At 47.7% G+C, this 21,575-nt stretch overlaps 1 protein-coding gene across 9 annotated transcripts in view; it reads right to left on the bottom strand.

Moving 5' to 3' along the window:
• The window catches only part of LOC105567351 (polypyrimidine tract-binding protein 1), a 418,546-nt gene that overhangs the window by 48,790 nt on the left and 348,181 nt on the right, over positions 1 to 21,575 (bottom strand). For all 9 annotated transcript variants that reach the window (XM_012022168.1, XM_012022161.1, XM_012022162.1 and 6 more), the window contains one exon: positions 13,503 to 13,691. In XM_012022168.1, the coding sequence (XP_011877558.1) occupies positions 13,503 to 13,691 (189 nt within the window). The remainder of the gene's footprint in view (positions 1 to 13,502; positions 13,692 to 21,575) is intronic.

Here is a 21,575-nt window from a genome sequence, read left to right as displayed (position 1 = left end):
CTATCCCCCTTTGATAGCTCGGCCTCGGAGCTAACGGTGAGAGTGCCGGGACCGAGAACATTATCATAACCTTCCATTACTTGTTGCCGCGCCGATCCACCTACCCCCTATCCTCACCCCCTCACACACACACACACAAACACACACACACACTCTCTCTCGCTCTGTTGATCCCGCACATTCCCCGCCTCTTTTACTCTCATCCCGCGTCCTCCCGTTCGATATCTCTATCTCTCGAGCCAATCGCGGCCCGTGGCTCGCGTATCGGCACCTCCGCATCCGATTGGCAACAGGGGATCCCATAGATCTCCTCTGTTTTACCGAGGCGGTTGTACCCCGGCGCCGGAAGCCGCGGCCGAGATCGCGCCGTAAAATTCGAGTCTGGTCTGGAAGCACCGCGGCGCGAAAACGAACGTTAAAATTTTACACGCGGTCTTTCGCGAACGGTCCGAGCCCCGCGGATATTCCTCGAGATCCCTCGGTCTGCTCGCTCCTGAAACCTCGCAATCCGTTCTCCACGCGGTTCAACAAACCGATCCGTTCGCACTAACGCGGCACGACCTACGTAAATCTTCGGGTGAATTTTGGTTCGCGATCGAAAAACCGAGCTTCTCAATCTCCGGCATCAAAGGAGCTCTCGCCCCCCCCCCCCATCTTTCCGGGTCTTTCAAGACTGTTTTCAAGTTTTCGTTCCGATGTTGCGGCAGGGATCCCACCTCGCGGGCAAGTTTTTCGACTCTTAAACAGCAACTTATTGACGGCAGTCAGGAAATCGAGAAATAAAATAAGTGTAGAGACGACCTTACTGGCACGTTTTTATTATAATAGAAATTCACAACGTTTCAGCCAGTAATACTGGTCCTCTTCAGGGAACGAACTTACAAGAGTACCCGCAAATGTCTAAAGAACGGAGAAAACTACATGTAAATTCTGAATATGAGGTCTTACGTAGCATTTCCCTGTGCAACATATCTAGTCATCGACGTTCGAACTTTTTCGGCTCTCTTTCTCACAAGCGTGGAATCGTTTCGGGCGAGCGGCGTCCGAGGGACGTCACTCCGGCGAAGGGCATCGAAATGAAAACGATGATAAATAACAATGCCGCGCGGCGTTAATTCTCACGATAAAATACGAACTGGTACTTTCGCTGCTAAAAAGACGGCGCTTCCAAACTCGGGACGGAAAAGACGACGACGATTAATGATTGCACGACAGGCCATCGTCTTTTTTTTTCATATCGTCCCCCTCCCCAGAGACTTGCATTGTCGAAACCAGTTATTTGATCAGCGATACACTGTTCGTTTAATTGCATTGAATTTGAGTAATGATACTCCCCCTCGCCGTCGGAGTTATTGAAAACGTGACGGCAGCCTCCGAGAATGATTAATACCGTTGCTCCAACCATTGTTATCTTTTTTTCGTGTCCCCATTGCTTAATTGCGTTCGATCCGCAACTCCGAATAAATTACACTCGCCCGGGAATTATTTGTTTCGGCGGAATGAGAATCGCGACGAGAGAATTTCGAGGGTAAGTCCCGCCCCTGCCCCGTTCAGCTCGCTCCCCGTCGAATTGCCCGAGAAAATAATAGTGTCTGAGAAAATAAGAGGATTCCGCAGACCGCGATGTCACCGGCAGCTTTAAAATCCGTCTGGACTCTGACGCGGTGAGTCGCGGCATCCTATTAGACTCGAATTACTTCATTACGGGAATATAATATTTCGAGGGCTTATCGGTCGAAAACGCTGAAAAATTCGACTTTAACCAGCGGGAAGCTTTCCCCACACCCGGCACTCCTGTGCAACCTGACTTCTCGGCAAGTAGACAGGAAGGATTTTGACAAACGTCTTCTCCCTCTTCCCGTGATCTCTAATTAACATCGCCGACGATTATTCTACGATACATTGCTTAACTTCGTTTCGAGGCAATGCGAAACGAAAGCCCTCTCTCGCAGCGCAGCACGCGCTCGAAGGCGGAACGAAGGAATTAAGAATTAATGAACACTTGGAAGCGAGAGGCGGCGGTGGATTGCCGGGAAACGTCCCGCGATTTCTTGGCGAAACGAGCGAGGATAACACGTCGGAATACGGCTATCCGCAGAATGTTCCGAGTGGATGAGGGGGAAGGAGGGCCGCCGTTAAAAAAACGAGAGGAGGAGCGCGATAAGAAAACTGCGCGGAAAGTGCCGCATGCTCGTTACACGAGCAGCGCAAAAATTTTTCCTGAATAATTCATCGGCCGGCGCGGCGATGGAATTTCCGCCCGTATATACGTACACGGGGATGCAACCGTGACGGCGCGGCGCGGAGCCAACGTGTATATCACCGCTAATGGACAGCGAAGGGCGCGAAATAAAAAGTAACCGGGCGAACTTCATCAGCGACCAAGTCCGCGCTTGGACCCGAAACGGAGAGGAGAAAGGAGGACGATCTTAATTCTACTTTGGCGACAATTCGCGAAATTATTTGCTCCATCAAATAAATTTATAAATAAAAACTCCGATGTGAAAAAGAGAACAGGGCGAAGGGGCGAAGGGCTAATGGCACAGAAATCAGAGCGCAGTCTCGATCCTCTTCCGGATCTTCTCGGTGGAGAACGAGACGCGGAAAGTTTGTAAAAGCGATGTTACGAAACACATAAGAAATTAGGCAAGAAAATCGATTGATGCAGTATCCAACAAGTCTTACATTTAACGTAAAGAATTATTTAACGCCAGTCACTGATTAACCAATGTAGAAAATTGCATGACGACCAATGGCAGACAAATTCTAATTAAAGAAATTCATTGCGAAAAATATTACCTCAGCCAGGGTTTGAACCTGGACCTCCCTACACTCTAGGCGGGCGTCTCACCAATTCGACCACTGAGGCATGTGGTAATATTAGTCGCAATAAACAATACTATCTGATGACATTCTCTAGTGTACATTTCGCTGATGAAATTACTGATTCTCGAGACGCGCAAAGGATGAGTAAAGGGAATCGTATATTTAAATCGCAAGTGTGTTCGATGCTTTGATTTTTGTTATATCCGCGATGCGCTTTGCACGTCCATTTCGATCCAATCCAATTCATCCCGATCTCGCGCGTTGCGCGACAAACGACACGGAGGAGGCGCCTCGAGCGGAAAAAACTCCCATATGCGACTCCGTCAAATTAAATTTTACCCATTAAATTCGCGTTCACGGCTCGATCCCAGGTCCGATACCAGTCTTTGTGCCGCGCTCCCCGTTCGACGACGTTAACGCAGCGGCGTTATCGCGCGTAGCTTGGATGAGGGGGGGGGGGGGGGGGGAATTTGTTGGCCCGGGTCCGACGGTAACGGCCATCGATTTTAATCATGCGCAACCCTGACACCGTTTTCTCACCTCCCTCCCTTCCTCTCTCTCTCTCTTTCGGACACGCACCCGACGCACCGCGCATTCCATTATACGCGACGAGTTTTTCGACCCCCGAGAGTCTCGCTTTTTCCCCGCGATTTTCGCTTCTGTTTTCCTCTTTACTTCCCTTTTCTCCAATGCTCGTACACACCTCGCGCGACTCGCGAACGGGATAAAGAACGCGCGTTCATTGGACGACATTACGAGCGGGATTCGCCGCTGTCAAAATGATGGAGTGGCCCACCCAGCCAGACGGACTCTTCTGCAGTCAGAATAATCAGTCTTCCCGGCTTGTAGCGTCACCCCTTTTCCGCCCCGTCGCATCCTCCCGCGCCACCCAAAGCCACTCTTCGTGCTGCGCGGGAATCCGCCCGGAATCCGTCGCAGCATATACCTTTGACGCATTGTGCGCGCGTAACGTCGAGCGAAATCAAACGAGCATCGGACCGGCCTGGTACTTGGCGAGCTCGCGAAGAAAAGAGAAAGAACCCGCGAGAAATCCCGCGAGTACCATTCGCCCCGTAATTCCTCTCTTGACGACGTGTCACGCGTACTTTTCTATTTTCGCTCCCTCCTCAAACTTTCATCGCCGTAATATTACACATCGCGGCAATATGACATAATATATCCATTATGCATCTCTAGGAAATTGCTCCCCGGCACACTCGGATGCTACGATATTCACCCCTAACGTGTCACGACGTTTTCCAAATCACCCTGCGAGGCAACGGGATAATTCTCGCCTGAAAAATTCACGCGGCCGAGGCCGAATTTCGTCGAAAAGCCGAGGACACGTCCCTTCGTGCTCCCAGGGCATTCCCACTTCTTGATCCCCGGTGTGTCCACGTTCCACGGGCACGGGGGAAAAAATTGAGCGATCTATCTTCGGCGCACCCCTCTCGGCGCGCCTCAGTCGGTGTTGGTAAAGGGCGCCAATAGGCTCGCGTGTGCGGCTTCGCGATACGCGCACAAAGCCGTCGATACCGAGATCCGATACCGAGGTGAGGGTGGTGCAAAGGCATCCCGGGGAGAGGAACGTGCTCTCTCCCAGTTGGGCAGCGGGGGAGGAGACGGCAACCTTTCAGATTTGTTGCGGGGAAATATTCCATTTTTCTCGCCATCGGCAAAGGGAGCTCTTTTTCTCTTTCGCGGCGAGGCGGGGAAGAGGTGAAATATGACGGAGGACGCGGAAAGCGCGTCGAATGCGTGGAAATGATGGATTAGGTCGGCGCCGTTTACGCCTTTAACTCGAGACGAAAGAAACTAGAGAGGGGGAAGAGGGGGGGGGGGAGAGGATCTCTTTTCTCGCGCGAGAGGATCGCGCGATTTCTGTGTACATCTTTAACGAGGGTCGACCATACACGGTTTTCCTTCCAGCTCGGTCTCGACAACAGGCCGCATAAACGTCGTATTTCATCGGATGATCCGCGAATCGTGTGGTTAACTATTGTGTCCATGCTAATATCGGTGTCCATTATCTCCACGCAACGATTGCAATAACGTCCGTTGTCAGCAATTATGATTATGTCGTTCCGCCCGCATTATAATTACCGGGGTAATTAATATCTATCTTGAAATCGAATGCGAGACATTATGCATACGCCGCGGACGGTATTAGTTGCGACAAGTCGCGTACCTCGCGCTCTTTCTCTCGTGCAGCGCACACGCGCGTGCGCACGCACACACACACACGTGCACGAAATAAACGAGTTCGCTCGCACGCCGCTGGCCGCGATAAAGTGTACTCATAAAATGTCCCGCGAACTCCGTTCGTAGATCGTGAATTAATAAATAGATGCCGGAAGTTAATCAACCGTCCCGCGAAGTTTACTTTTGTCGGAAATGTTGAACGTTAAATTACACGGCCGTTTAGGTTAAATTACAGTCTGCTCCATTGAATTGCGGCATGTCGGAAAGTTTTTCCGCGTGCCAGTGAAAAAGTTCGTCTATTTCGGCCACCACACCGTCAAGAAAAAATTACACGCAATTTCTCGTTTCTGAGATAATAACGCGATATGCTCGCGGGGCGACCGGCACCCCCCGGGTTTCCAAGGCGAAAGACGGGATATAGTATCCAAGTTGAATTTCTGGGGGCAGTTGGCATTTTATATAAAATGAAAATAAGATCGCCAGCACTGACCAATTAACGAAAACGAATTAATTTTATTTCACGTACGGATGGCGAAACTCAACATCATTCCCGAGCGGCTGGAGTACACATCGAGATCAAGCGCAGGGTGAGGTTACAAGATAATACCCGCGGACATTCCGTTCGTCCCGCGAGGTAGATTTCGAAATTTCGCTCCAAGCGGACGGGAGAACGACATTTCCTCTCTACGATAAAGCTCGCTCGTAGGGCTGGAATAAGCGGGGGCGCCCTCGGCTCAAGGGTGCGCGGAGAGGACGCCGCTCTCTGTAACGCGGCGGTCTTCATGGCTTGCATATTTCAGAGCTCGATACAGTGAATGTAGGTCTAACAATGGCACATTGTTATTCGGACCTGTCGCGGCCGCCAGCCAAAGTGGAGCAGGGTGGCTGCAGAGGGGGGCGGCGCCCGAGGGCCGCCGGCCACGGCGGCACAGAGGGCTCCGCGGTAGCGAAGATCGGAGGACGGCGCTACGCGCGGACAAAATGGTGTAATATTTTTAATGGAGGGTGTCTCGGGTGATCTACGGCGCGCTGCATTGTTTCCGCGAGACACCCCGTGCATTGTACCTTCCCCGTTTCTCAACCCTCTTTTCTCACCTGCTTTCTTCCTGCCGTCCCCGCCTTACCCCCGCCCCTCCCCGCCCCGAGCACAAGTTTTAGTACGGTCCTGATAGGGGCCTAATAAGAATGTCTTGATGCCAGATGAGGCACACATCGGGCAGCCCTGATAGGGCCCTGACCGTAAATGTAATGTCAAGAATTAAAATTGCCCGATCAGATCCGAGCCTGCCTTGACAAATTGCGAGTATTCTCGCCAATTGCGGCCTATCGCGAAACTCGCGTAACCCGCGATAAGTCGCGCGCGAAGAAAAATGACTCCCGTAAGGGCGGCTTGGCGACGAGATATAAAAGGGAAATCAACAGCGGATACAACAATCGCGGGGGGGCGGAGCTTGTATCGCGACGTATTAATTATTAAATGTAAGTGGGGCGGGACGGTTATTGAGGCGCCCCCGGTCGTTGTATTCGCGAATCGGGAACAATGCCTCAAATTACGCCACTCCGCCGCACGTATATACTCCGGGCTGAAGGGGAAAAAGAGTGTGAGATCCATTGCCAGTTTCCCTCCGGACGCGGCAAGATTATATATATACGCGCGATCACTTTTCCGGCTTTAACGCCCAGCTTTTATGTTGCTCGCAATTACCCCGGTGGAAGGCATTAGCCCGTAAACAATGGCCGCGCGGCAAACAGATTAATAATCCTTGTCGAGATTAAGCCAGTACGTATTATTTAACTCTTTAATTGGACGTTAGGTGCTTTTTCAATCTAATCGCCGAGTATTGTTAACAAATTTCGCGTCTTCAATTTAACGCCGGAATCGCCGGCCCCGCGGGATCGCGTGCCCCGAATCTCCCTTTTATTCCTCGCCCCGCCATGATTTTTATACACCGCGTACGTAACGTCGCTTATACGTAATGTTCCGCGCACACCGTTCGTTCGTTCCCCGCGCATTTTTATCGCCTCGCCGTTGAATCGAATATTCAATTTCACTTTTTCCACCTCCCCCGGAGCTCTATGTAGCCTTCTGTTTTTCTAGTTTGTCGCTGTATTACTTTGCATCCTGGTTCTCCGTCGCTTTTTCTGTTCAGAAATGGCCATCTCCCTCCCTCGCTTTCGCACTTTCTCGCCAGTCCGATAGTATCTGCAACGCGCGCGAAAGTGTACCGACGATAACCTAGTGCCCATAATAAAAAGCAACGACAAGGTTTTAGTCAAACGCGTCGCTTAGCGAACGCGTTTACTCCGTGGCGACGCTGATTTATTCATGATCGCCGCGTTTATCGCGCACCGCGCCAGTTAGCGTCGGCGAAAAATGTTAATGTTGACACGGGTTAATTGCAGAAAACTCATGTACGCGCGGCGCTTCTTTTTTCTCTCCCTTTTTCCGCGTTCCTGTTTACACCCCCTCGGTCTAGACCCGGAACAGTCCCCGGGATCCACAGTCAGCCGCAGTAGAAAGAACTCCTTCTGCTCGGACAAGCGGGTCTAGGTTTCGAAAATAGACTCGGAAGCCACGGTCCCTTCGAATTTTGTACTCGTGGATTAGAGAAGAGCTCATATCTGATAAAAAAAAGAAACACGTGGCTGCGTTTCGCGACACGCGACGCGTGGACGCATGCAGCGCCGTCCGACAAAGGGGCTCGATCTCCCGTGCTATCGCTTCTTTCTTTCTTTCTTTCTTTTCCCCGCCGACGGAAAGTTTTCCGAGAGAAAAAAGTCACCGACGGTGTAAAGCAGAATTACGTCGCGTCGCTATAGCGAGGCTGCCCTTTACGGGGCTTCCTGCCGGGCGTTGAGTTTAGTTAGCAAGGGCGCGAGCGAGCGAGCGCGATTACTAAAGGCTACCGAAAGTTTCCTCGTCGGGGAAAACCATTAGCCAGCGGCGCGCCTTCTCTCTCGCGCACGGACGGCACACTTTCGGCCGCCGGCTTTGTCACCGCCGAGAGCGGAATCTGTTTTAAAAGTATCAGGACCGGGAGTTCCGGCCGCCCCGCGAGGCGATAAAAATTTTCCGCGCGCGTGGTCTATCGCGCCGGCCCCGGCGCCGGCGAAAGATCGTGGAACATTTTCGGCGCTTGCGGTCGTTCGTCAGGCCCGTCATTGCACGCGCGTCAAACAAAGGCGCGCGCGCAATCCCCGCCGCGTGTGCACGGAAAATCAACTTTTTTTTTCTGAATATTATAAAAATGCGGGATGAAAAGGTAAATGGAATTTTGGAGTCGGCCTACCCTCCGCGAGATATTCTGTTGATTTTGAAAAAAAAATGTAATAAGGCAAACCTCGAGACAAAACCCGGTTCTCCTTCGTGATTTATTAAAAATAGAAAATTAAATGTCCGAATATTTTGTGGCGAAACAAAAAAAAGATGAATATTTAGTTTCGAGCACTGGGATGTTTTTTTGGCCCGCGGGTATATGTAAAAACAAATGGCTTGCGCGGCAAAGAGCTCTGTGGTTTACAGTTATTATTCTATATTTACCGGCACATTTGACAATGATACGTAAAAGTGCGGAATAAATACCAATTAGCGCCGAGAGGTTAACAATATAAAATACCGGTATAGTTTGTGCGTAGCGCCGCTGTAATTAAAAACACCGGGGCGCTTTTTGCCCTTTTTCGTCCTGAAGTTGACGTCGCGTACCGTAAATTTTTAAATAATAATATCGAGTTAAAAAATATTGCAAATAAATGCAACAAACGGCGAGGCGAAAGGAGCGACGGGCGGCGAGTGACGCGTCAACCTGATGAAAAAAAAAGACCTCAAATTCTCTCACTTTCCCCCAAGTTCGTGTTCCTCGTTTTTCCGTAACGCACACCTCCGCCTATAAATAGATATATCACTGGGAAACTTCGCGCGCGGTGCATGCCAAACTATTTACGCGCGCGTTCAAATTAAATCCCGCCGGCGTTTCGAGCACAAAAGCAAAATCATCCGAACGGGGACGGGGATGGCGATAAAAGCGGCCGCGTAAAAGCAGCCGGCAACATCTAAATTAATCCAAATTGCCAACTAACCGGGAACCACCGGGGATGAGGGGAGAAGATGTTGCGCGACGGGCGAGAAACCACGTAAAAATACATCTTAATTCCGGGTACGAGTTCCCGGACTTGCGACGGAAAGCTTTCCGCGAGCTTGGGAACTCGGGTAAAGTGCATTTCGAGAGGTTAAAAGTGGACTGCAAAGCTGACGATATCGCCGAAACTTTGCGACCGCGTGAAAACAATTCGATCTGGCTAGACACGCGCGAAATAAGTTGTCCAAACTGAATTCGCAATGAGGTTACGCGGCAATTCGTATCGAACCTGGGCGCTTACGCTCGCGCAATTAGATAAAAGCCGGTGTTATCCAAGGTGACGTAACGTAGAGAGAGAATTCGGTTCTTCAGTACGTATTATTAAAACATATTTTCAATTTCGACGTAATATCATATATCTGTTATTCAAACGTGTATCAATATTATTTCAATTTCCATGTAATTTTGCACATTCAAAGCGCGTAATTGAAAACGTCTAATTGCTCGCACGGTTTACTTCAATGGCGTTTAATTTGCTTTTAATTAGATCTCTCTTGATAATAATCTATTTTTCGGACGCAGCGCCGTCGCATTATAACTCGCCCGCGTTTTTATCGTACGTCGCCCGAAATACTTATTTTTATCTCGCTCGTTTCTGTACTAAACAGCGGCGGTTCCTCGTTGCGGGGCGGCGAGCTCTAAATTAATTACTAAACAATGCCGAGGCGCCGCGGCGCATGGCGTCTTTATTAAATGAGTTCGCCAACCGGGCATTTACTTAACCGACACATCACCCCCAGGGGCTGTCGCGTTTTACTCATAAATATATTCCCTCTCTCGTACCCTCTTTCTCTTTCGCTAAATTTGATTTCTCCCGGCCGCCTTCGCCGACCTGTTTCGTCCAGGCCGCAGTTATATATCTCGTGCAATCGATACCCGAAGACTTCTAGCAATAAGTCCAAGAGTCGTTGTACAATGAGTTGTTAGTCGTTAATCAGAAGTCGGGACTGCATGTCGATCCTTCTTCTTTCGTCCAGAAAAAAGGCCGAACACACAGCCCCGACTTCTAACTAACGACTAACAACTTATTGCAGAAGACTGTTGCCCTAAGACTGTTAATTTTCCTCGCAATTGCTAGCAGATGCCTCTCATACTTGTATACTCGAGAAAAGTAATAGCAAAATTTACTTCGCACATACCAAAGAGTAAGCCGAGAAGAGACCAAAAAAAGGCCAACATCTAAAATAAAAATACTATAGATTAAATAAGAGTATAAAAGTTTTAAAAAATCGAATCGAATAATACACGAGAACGAAGGAACTCGTTCGTCCAGCGTTGAAATTGCGCGGCGGTATTTTAATCGGGAGTAAAAGGCCATGGGACCGACGCGCGTTTCATGGCAGCCGTCGACGCGGATTTGTTTCTTCGTTCATGTAAAATTGATTCCCCGTTCCAGGCGGCGGGCACGCCGGTGGCTGGAGGAAGCGCGACGTTTGTCTTGCGTTCAGGCCGGCAAAATTTCCGGCATCATCGTCGCCCACGTAGACACAGAGGCCCGATGCACGAGCGGTGCATCGCCGAGGCTTTCACGGCGATTGCTTTTTCGGCGTCGTTTGTCAGTCTGGACGCCCGGCGAGAAATCATTCGACCGTGGAGGAAACGGAACCGCGCCGTGAAACCCTTCGCCGACCACCTTTGCATCCACTTCAGAAGTGCCGTCGCGATTTCTTTTCTTTTTTTTCCCCTTAAGAAAGATACGAAGGTAAGTTTAATATCGCTCTTATACAAATGATACTGCATTTAGACGCTTTTAACTTGCGGCGTTGGCAATTATCGTCGAGCGGAAATAGTTCAGTCACAAATAATTGGAGCCACAAAACTTTATCGATGATAAAATTACGATTGGCTAGAAATGTTTGAAGAGATACATTTTTTTAGATCGTATCTGAATTTATAATTTGGTGGAAACTAAAATTTTTATTTGGTGGAATCCCTAAATACCGTAATCAAATGAAAATGCTGAAAAACTTGAAAATTTAACAAATTCACGTACTTTGTATCCATATTGGGTCGGCCATTTTTAATTTTGAAAATCTGACATTAGATTCGTAATGAGCGACCCTGAAAACCCCATTGTACAAAGTTTTCAAGAAATAATCTTAAAAAACTTGATCAATAATGAATTTTTCTGAAAAGATTGCTGTTTTTCTCATATTTGTTTGTAAAACTTTTACAATAAATGTTAAAGACTGCTCAACTCTTGACGTTACTTTAGCAACGATAATTGGAGAGGCTTTAAATATATTTAAATGCAAATCGTATTTCTGCGGAGATATTTATCTTTAACGCAACTTGTAATTAATTTTCTTTCATCAAAAATTTTATGCCGAATTAAATAAACTGTTTAATATCACAAGTGAATAAGCAGTAATAAATTTAGATATACTTAACATTTCCTCTACGCGCTCGAGGTGAAAATCTTCAAAGTAAAATTTACTCACCAGGTTACACTTATATATGAAAAACTTAAAGAATAAACGTTGTAAATTAAGTCTTGACGAAGTAAGTTCGAAACGACTTCAATATTTACTAGGAATAGAAAATCCTGCGTATGAAAAACCGGTGTGCATAAAACATTAAACATCAAGAAAGTCACTTTAACTTCGTCTCGTTCTTTTTCCGCGTGTTTTACGATCGCCTTTATTTAACGAAGCACTAATGATGTAGTGTGTGTGTGTGTGTGTGTGTGAGAGAGAGAGAGAAGGGGGGAAGAACATAAGATTTGCTCACAGGAATTTCCTGGAATTACGATGAATTTTGTTCGCAGGTAAACGACGCGTCGCGGTTCTGTAAATCCTGTGGATTGTAAAGTTTCCACGGTCACGTATGCGGAAAGTTTTCCGCGCGTCAGGAGAAAAGCATCAGCGACGACGAAGCGCGTCGCCGGGCTATTTACTTCCTTATTTATTATTTTTCGTGCGGACCATCACCCGCCTCGCCCCTACGCCCCCTCGTCCCGATACACGTGAAACTTTCCCGGAGGATTCCCCGTGGGATCGGTGTCCGTTTCCACCGCGAAGTTGCGCCCCCTCCACCCCCCCAGGGGAAGGAGGGTGGCAACGGCAGTTCGGTAACTCGGAGAAGGGAGGCGGACAGAGACCGACATAGTGTGGCATCGGGAAACTTACGGAGTTACGATGTCGACGACGCGAATTGGCGGGGGCTGGTTAACGATAATACCGGCCTCGCCCGATGTCACTCTCGACCCATCCGCGAGCGGAATCGAAAGGCGACGGCCGCGCCGCGGTCTCGTATCGTTCTCGTCGGATTTCCGATTGTAAACGGAGCCGCACATCGACCGCTTGGAGCGGGCGCGAGTCCTCGGAGGAGCCGGTTAAAAGGAGGGACGCACGTCGCACAATGACGCAAGCACCCTAACTGAATTCCGTTGATTGAATCGCCGGTTGAGTTCGCGTGCTAATTAATTCGCTGACAAATTTCATTCACGGTACGGCCGTGCGGCCCCGAATTGCGCAGCGAGTTAACTAGTTCCGATGATGACCGGCAGCGCACGATGACACGCGCAAGTTGCAGGTAGTGTGCGCGAGACCCGTGCGTCACGTAGACGAGGGGTTTAGCAGCGGGGATGCGGCGGGATGAGCCGCCGCGCGCTCGCTCGCGCCCGAGGGATCGTTCATAAATTATGGACGCATTAATTATAACGAAGTTTGCGGACGCGAGTGTTTAGATTGACTTGACGGCGGGATGGCCGCGGCGTTGTCCCGCTCTCGCATGCTCGCACCGTGCGTTTCGATGCCGCCCGGATGACCGGTGGAAGATATATGCAAGGGGCTGCAGATATCGGCTTAATTAATTAAACCGCACAAATAACGTACTGCCGAAGCTAATTTGACCGCGCAGTTAACGGCCATTGTATCGACAGGATCCCCTGGTTTCGTGCCTGCCGCTCTCAGCCAACGCCTCGAGGCATCGAAGTCACCGTCATCGACAGGGCGCGGAGCGCGCTCTTTCCTCTCTTCGCCGATAAAAGCCTGCGTCCACGATGCTAGAACTCGGACCGAGCATCTAGCATCGTGGACGCAGGCCTTAAAAATCGTTCAGCGTTATTATAACGTAGTTAATCATATGAAAAATCTATCGCACTGAAGACGAGGCAATATCCGACGACACAACGCGATTACTCATTCGCGAGGGTACTTGAAAGTTTTTCGCTTTTAGATACCTGTCGTAAATACCATCGTCAGAAGAGAAGAAAAAAGCGAGCGAGTGTTAGTAGGAGATCGAAAGTGAGTCAGTTTGGCGAGAATAGCGTTCATGCAGCCGTTCCCGGGGTTTAGTAAAGCGAGAAAGAAGTGAAGCGAGAAGTATGACACAGACCTCAGAAGTGTTGGCGACATCATTTGTTGGGCTACTGACCGCGTTGTTGGAGTGCGTTTGATCCGTCTTGAGTTCACGGTGATTGCTGAACTGCACGTAGACCGCTCTGCCTCTGAGTTGGGCCACACCGGAAGCGTAGTAGGTCACCATGGTCGCCGCAGCATTCTCGTCCGCCATTTCAAGAAACGCCTGCAACAACAAAAGATGATTTTGTTAGCGATGGGGCACGCACAAGTCATTTAAATGTTTCAAGTAAATTAGTCAATAAATATATACTTTTTCACATACAGGGTGAGTCGTAAAGGCTGTCCTCACCTCTTACCATAAGAGGTGAATTGTCGACCGCAACTGTAGCCAACTCGGGGAAAAGATGGATTCGTTCTACGTGTTAAAATCATGTCATATCTAATTATTTCTCGAAAATGTAATTAGATATTACATGACTGAGACATGTAGAACAAGATTGTATCCATTTTTTTCGAGTTGGCTACAGTCGCGGTCGGCAATTCATCTTTTATGATAAAAGGTTGGGACAACCTTTACAACTCACCCTGCATACAGTTGTTTATTCTGGCTTGATTCTAGTTATTTTTCTCGCTGTTAACGCATAATAATTATATATTGTACAACTTTTAGAGATGTATTTTAGACGCGCCTAATTGGATTAAACTGAAATGACCCAAGAGTCAGCGCTTTTATATGGCGAGACTAATGAATTAAGGTCCGATATGCAATACGTTTTACTACTTAATTACTTGGCTACAATGCCGCGATACGATAAAGCGTTCACGTTTTGTAGCCTCGCCGAGCAAAATCTCTCGCGCGGTTTTGAGATAAAAAGGGACGCGCGACTGACCAAGTTTGCGCAGTTACTTTAACCCGAAACCGATCCCGGGGAGTTACGTCGAGATTCTTTTCTGATTTATGCGCGGGAAGGTAAAACACGCGGGCAGGAACGGAAAGCATTTTTATATTTACCTCGGAGCGCGAGTCGTAATGGAATATCTGAAACTCGCGTGCGGGCAAACACGCGCGGAGCAGACGACAAAATTCAAGGGAACGAAAACGCAGGCGGGCTTCAGGGCAAACTTGTACGCACGGATGAATTTCGTTTTAATTACGTCGTGCCGTGGCAACGTGGCAATTGATTCTGCAAAAATGCTTCCTTTCGTTTTATTCCACTCGCGTTTGTTTCAATAAACATACTCCTTGCGGGGCAACTTGCGTCGTACAGCCGTATTACACATCGTAATAATTTATATTGTAATTTCGTGGGGAAATAAAAATACAACGGGAAAAGAGAATGGCGGATCTCTCGAGACCCCGAGTGAATTTCGCTTGGATTCTTTTCTCCTTTGAGTGTTCATGAAATTAATAATCCCGTATTTCTAAATCGTCCTCGTGCGCAACTTGGCGTAAAGGAAAATTCCCCGGAGACTCGGGTCGCCAAGTCGCATCCGTGACAGTCAAGTGGTACGTTTATCGGGGAAAACTTAATAAAAAGCATTACCTGCACCGCGCCGTCCTCCGTCCGTTTTATTATCGCGAACGACGAGGAAGAGCAGCGCGATTTCGCTCTTCCATTATAGAAATCAAGCCCAGGTATAGAGAAAATTGATTTGCCCCGGGAGAGAAAGAGGGGGGGGGGGACGGAGAGAAAACAGCGGCAAGATTAATAAAACGTCGCGTAATCGTTCCGAGAAGAGGCGAGGGGGTTTCGCGATAACTGCATTTCCAAGCTCATAATATATAAGCGGCGGATAAGTAAAGGAGTGAAAGACGCAGGACAGGCAGGAAGGAGGATGTTTATGTGCGGATCGCGGTTATATTCGCCACCGAATGCTACCGAGTCCTCTCTCGTCCTCTCCGTTTTCCGCGCGATCCATTTTCAATTCAATATCGATGCATTCGCAACGCCCGCTGCTCCACCCCCTCCCCGTTCTCTTTCTCTCTCGAACGTTCCTCCCCTTTCTCCCTTTCTTCAACACCCGCCTTTCGATATCGATATTACTTAAAGCCTCGTCGCGTCTTCTCGTCGCGGCCGGTATTGAAATGATAGTTTCTCATGCACAAAAGCGCCGAGGCTCGTTGCTCGATTGTGAGGATCTCGGCGAGTCAGCTGGATTCGTCGTTATTGTAAGTCAAGTACTACGAAAAGTGCCGCGGGGCATGTCTTATTATGCGTTTAACTTGATAACTTTCTTAAAATTTATTATCTCGTCCGGGTAAAAGCGTAAAAAACAATCTGTATTTTGCAACGTACCTTTTTTGCAAACTACCTTGAAGCTTTTGAGCGCCTCAAAGAAAACTTGATATCGAGAAATTCAATTTTATCCGGATAAAATGTCCGTTGTTATATATATATATATTTTACGTAAAACTGATATAAGTTTTCTCCGTTGAATGATATTGCCGCGAGCACGTTGCTACGATTGTATAATTTTCGTATTTAATTTACGATATTTCATTTGCTTTTCGTAAATACAACCGCCCGTGTTTGAATATTTGAAGGAGTTCTCCTCGGTATATATCCAAGTTAATAAATGAGAATTAGTAAAGGAAAACAGAGAGAAGTAACAATTTAATACATTGTATTTCAGGAAAGTTACGAGATTACAATCTCGTGATAATTTCAGAGAATAAGATAAATATACGCTGTGTAAACACGTGCAAATATGGCGTTAGTGCTTACTTTCAAATTTCGCCTACAGATTAGATTAGACGCGGAATAAGAAGAATCGGAGCGACTTTCTGAAAAAGCTTGCGATTCATCGCGGAAAAAAAAAGGAGGCCTCTAATATCAGAGTTCTCTCAAATATCACCAGTTGATCTAACCGTTGGACTGAATGAGAAAATTATTATAACGTTGCCGCGTTATTTTGAATTTATCTAACTGCATATGTCAACGCGTTTTGGATTTGTATCCGAACACTTACGCTAATTACAGCATATGTAATGGCACAAATTAATTAATTGTTAACGCACAAGTGAAGCACTAGGCAAACAGTGGTATTACTTCATGCGGTATTTGTGTTTACTTCAACGCACTATCCTTTGTATCTACACTATGATCTGCAGCTGATGTAATCTTTCCATTAGCGAAAAAGCAATTTGTTAATGTAGCGGATGCACGGTTGTGAATTCGCAACGCGTAAACAACACACGTAACCACGTACGTGGCCATAAACAAATTATGACATATTTAATTAAATGCATGCGATTAAAATAAACATTTTAAGGACGCGCGTAATAAACGCATTTGTTTTTATCGAATACCAGGTATTGCGCGCTTAGCGGCTCATCCCGTTGTATCCGTACATTTGCGTTATCTACAAAAATTATTTGCGCCTTTGTATACGCGCTGGTAAATGTAAAAATACTGAAATACTCGTTCTGCCCGCGTAGTAGTTCATTTCGCATCAGTGAAGTGACCCAGTTTTTAGTTTGTGTATTATAGATCGAAAATATTTGCCGAATAAGCCATGGAAAATATTGGCAAAGAGACGAGATTCGATATTGATAGAACGTTAAAGGAAATAAAATTTCTCGTCGGTAAATTTTCGAGCGTAAGAAAAATTTATTTCGCTACGTAAAACAACGCAATTCTGGGACCGCGATTATAATCCGGGCTTTCCCGATTCACCGCGAAATTCAGGGTAATTATCTCGTGCGCACGTGAACGTGCCAACATAAAAATTAGTTGTGAAATTTTTGACGGGCGCAAAAGAGCACGATGGAGATTTAAAAACGATCTCGTATCACTGAATCTGTGTGCGCGTGATAAAATTCAAAACTCTCCCTCCACAATTTCTCGGTTACTAACTAGGGCGCAAATCAAAGGCGTTATGCGAGGCCACCAGAGAATGCAACGGCAATCGGGCAGAAGGGGAAAGAGACGAGAAAAAAATGTGATCAATTTTAATTAAATATTTAGACACTGCACCCAGAAAAAGTTTCTTTGAAGTAAACAACAAATTCTCTTTGAATTTTGACCTTACTAGACTTTTTATTTAATTTCAAAGAAATGATTTCTGTATCATTTCTTCAAATCTAGCGAATGTTTTAGTAGAAGCAAATAAAAACTGAATAGATTCAAACGTATCTCATTTGTTTAACCTAAATAAATCTTTTTTTCTGAGTGTAAGATCCTGTCACGGCTCTTCAGTCTCTCCTTCGAATTTGTGTTTGTCACACGAGAGCCTTATAAACTTTGTTAATTTTTTAGAGAAGAAAATTGTCCGACAGAAATGACGTTATTCGTGGAACGAACGATCGCTCATCCGCATTTCGCACGAGATCGTCATTTCGGCGACGCATCTGCGCGACTGACCGAGCGAGCGAACGAATGAACGAACGGTCGGCACAAGTGCGAATAATATCGCAGCCGGACCGACCGACCCGGATTTAACGGCGTTAACTCCGTTTCCAGCGCTAATGACGCATAGAGCCGCGCAATTGGGTTTCCGCTGCGAATGGGACGAAATCCTCCGCGCGGCGAGATCCGCTGAATCCAGGATCAACCCTTATGTTGGCGGACACGCAGCCGGCCGCGCGATCACGTCGTCCGTTTCGGCGATCAAGCGGCGCCGCGATTTTCGGCACAATCATCCATTCGGGCGCTTAACGAGGACGTGCGTTCGTCGATCGCGCGGCGTGTTTCGGAATAGGGAAGCGGAACAATCGCGATAAGCGCGTTAATCGAAGAGATACGTCTAGACGCGCAGAAAGGCCGGGCGAATTAATTTTAATTGGCGGCGGCTGCGCGCGTGCTTGCGCGCTACGACTGCGATTGTGGCCGAACAATCGGCCCGCAATCGGAGTTTAATGGGAGAAATTTACGTAAAAAGTTACCGAAAACTAGTTTTATACATCGCTGAATGAACAGGCGTGTTCTATTGTGCGTGTGTACGATTCGCAAACGATTTGCGTACCTATGTTTTTCGTTTCGCCCGACGGATCGGATAAAAGATCTTGTTGCAAAACTACGTGCACACGTGCGCACGCACGCACGTACGTATACGAGCGCGTCGATAATTATCGAGCAAACGGCACACCGTTATGGTCGGCCGCTGTATTTCACAAAAGCCGAGCATTTACGGGCGATTCTCCACGCCATGTATTTTTCCTCTCTCTTTTTTTTTATTTTGTTTCCGCTGCACCAAACGCAAATAAGAGCATTCTTTGGCGACGGGGGGGCCGGCGTATACGTTTCGCTGCTGGATGTTCCGCGTTGTTTGCCGTTTTATCGTGACATTTCGAAAGCGTTTCGGATTTCATGGACTATCCGGAAAATGTTTTTCGCGACCATTTGCAACTCGTCGTACGCGTTCTCCAACGCCACTATGTTGCATTTAATTATGATCGAGGGTGCCAGACACGCTCCTCGTCGAGCGATCCGCGCGAGCGGCGAATTCCAAGTTTATTAAATATAATCCGTTACGCGATATGTCACGCCGTTGCCATCGCGGGGATGTATTATTTCCAGTTTTTACACCGGGGTTAATCTATCGATCATCCTAATCGAGTAACTCGTGACAGTCGTCGTGCCTGTCCGCATAACGAATACTTGCAAACCGTTGCTCCAAGTCGGGAAATAATTAAGGCGAGCTGGGATTTTTAGCGTATTGTACGGGAGACGCAGAACCTGCTGCGGGCCAATCGGCCGGAAACCCCGGGACAAGGGTGGTAATCGTGCGGGCGTATACCACCAGGCACCGCAGGCGGAACCCCATTACAAGGGTGCCGGCTACATTTATAGGGCCGTACATCACCGGGAAAAGGCAGCCGGAGGACTTTATTATTTTGCAGATGGGTTTATATATCGGTGGTTTGCGACCAAGAGTGAGCACTGTCTTTCCCGGATCAGGGAGGTCGGCTGTCGTTTCTTTGCCCCATTCCTTCTCATATTGCGGAGGCGCGATATTATTCTCTCCTCACGTCTACAACGCGTATTCATCGCGTCGTCCCCCACTCCTTTCGACGCATAACAAGCCTTTGTTCCTGACGCGGTACGCGCGCAATTATATCGCCGTAATTTGAAATCACATAATTGTGACACGATTCACTAATGCAATTCAACTTGTAATTACGAAATAAAGAATTATCGCACGACTTTAGACTGGCAGGTGGTTCATTTAACTTGGTCCGGCGTTTCGGCCATCCGGCTTCTGGTCCTTTTCGAGGAAATAAAGCTACAAATTTTCAGAGAACATTGCCGCTGAGAAGCGTATGTAACGTATCGATTAACATAAACAGTCAACCACGAACAGAGTGAAGCCTACACGGAGAGAATTTGCTCCTAAAATTTATCCTGAAAATCATGTAATCGCGGATTGTGAATCAGGCCCGGTAGAAAAGGCCATCTTTTAATAAAATATTTCTTTGTATTAAAGTGATTTGCATTATATTTTTGTTGAAATGGTATTAAAAAATTTGTCCCATTAATATTATTGTCTCCTCTACTTCTTTCGGTAAAATCTTACGCTCGATTATTAGAGAAGACACGGAGAACAACAATAAATAAAGTAAATAAGTGTAAAACGAAATCAGAATCAAATAAATGTTGTAATAATCGTTGTAATAATTTTAAATTCAAAGCTCGATGTAGTTTCCTGTATATGCGCTGTCGTCCTCGTTCCATCGGGATCGAATTAGACTGACGGTACACAAGCGTGTTTCGCCACGACCGAAATTCTATAATCCCCACGTCGTGACATACGATAGATCCGGGCACCCCATCTCGCATCCTCCGATCTCGGTTTGGACGGGCATCTCGCCCTTTGTGATCCCGGATTATCCGCAGTCCTCCTGCTCGAGCCTGGTGGCCACGAACTTCCTAACATTTTGCCATCGAGAAACCGCGGCACTCGCTCGATGTCGGCTATAAAGCCGTTATTGGATCGAATACTCGCGCCGCGCCATAAACATCTAACTTACGAGCGTATTGCACGTATGAGCTCACGTGTACGCATGTATACAAGGCGTGTTCGTGCGCTCGCAGCGTGCGCCGCGGCACGAGTCGTCCCGATGGATCGAAGAGGGTCTCGAAAAATCGACCTTTCAGAAAGCCACCCTTCTATCTTCTTTCCTTCCGCGTCGTTCAACTCCGCTCGCGAAGCTCCGCCAAAATTTATTCGCATCCGGTGAATAAGCCCGTCCGAGTTCGCGAATTCCCGCGGGTGCTTTCTTAGCGATACGTCTCGCATTTCGCAGACTTGGAAGGGATGGTTCTTTCGGAAAGTCCGATAATCGCGGTTTTCAACGGCCGCAGAGATTACTGTCATCCAGCTTTCCGAATCTGCCGTGTTTTCACAGAAAATATGCGAACTTGAGAGGAAAAAAGGAGGATAGAGAATGTACACGTCTCGAAGACGATTCCAGCTTTCGTGTTCTTCGAATATGGAATTGAACGTCCGTTTATCTTTCCATTATTATTTATTAATTGAGAAACCGCGGGGAGAAAAACTGCCGTTCGGCTGCTGCTCGGAGAAGATTCAAGTTAACCGGTAGGCAAAAAGAAATCGCGATAGTACCGCGACACCCTATAGAAATAGGCAATTTGTCATGAGATTGTTATTAGAGCGGATAGAAGCGGAACCTCGTTATCATTGACGGAGTTATAAGCGTTATAAGCCATCCGCTAAGTTTCCAGAGAGTTTGGGTGCAGGGAGCAGAGCGGGAAAGGGGTTGCGTGACGAGGGGATTGCGGGGAGAGAGAGAGAGATAGGGACGGCGGGTTATGCTCCAGCGGGGAGGAGACGGGTGGGCGCGGAGAGTTATTTCTGATTTAAATAAACTCCGCTACGTTCCTCGAATCTCGTCTTCCAACGACGATTCGAACGAGGACTCGCGCGGCGCCCGAAGGTAGTTGCTCCAGGCGACGGGGGATGAGGGCGCGCGGATGAGGGGGCGGAGAACATGAATGTAATTTATCTCCGCTATAAGGGACGCAAAACGGGTTTTCCTTCTGCTGAAACTACGTTTGAACTCGTCCACTGTCTTCTTCTATCCCCCTCGGTTGCTCAAGGAGAAAGGGAGAGAGAGGGGTGAAGGAGGCTGGGATCAACTCTGGGG

Source organism: Vollenhovia emeryi, unplaced genomic scaffold, assembly GCF_000949405.1.
Source record: "Vollenhovia emeryi isolate VEMERY1.0 unplaced genomic scaffold, V.emery_V1.0 DF939138.1, whole genome shotgun sequence".
NCBI classification, from domain to species: domain Eukaryota; kingdom Metazoa; phylum Arthropoda; class Insecta; order Hymenoptera; family Formicidae; genus Vollenhovia; species Vollenhovia emeryi.
This window is presented reverse-complemented; position numbering and strand designations above follow the sequence as displayed.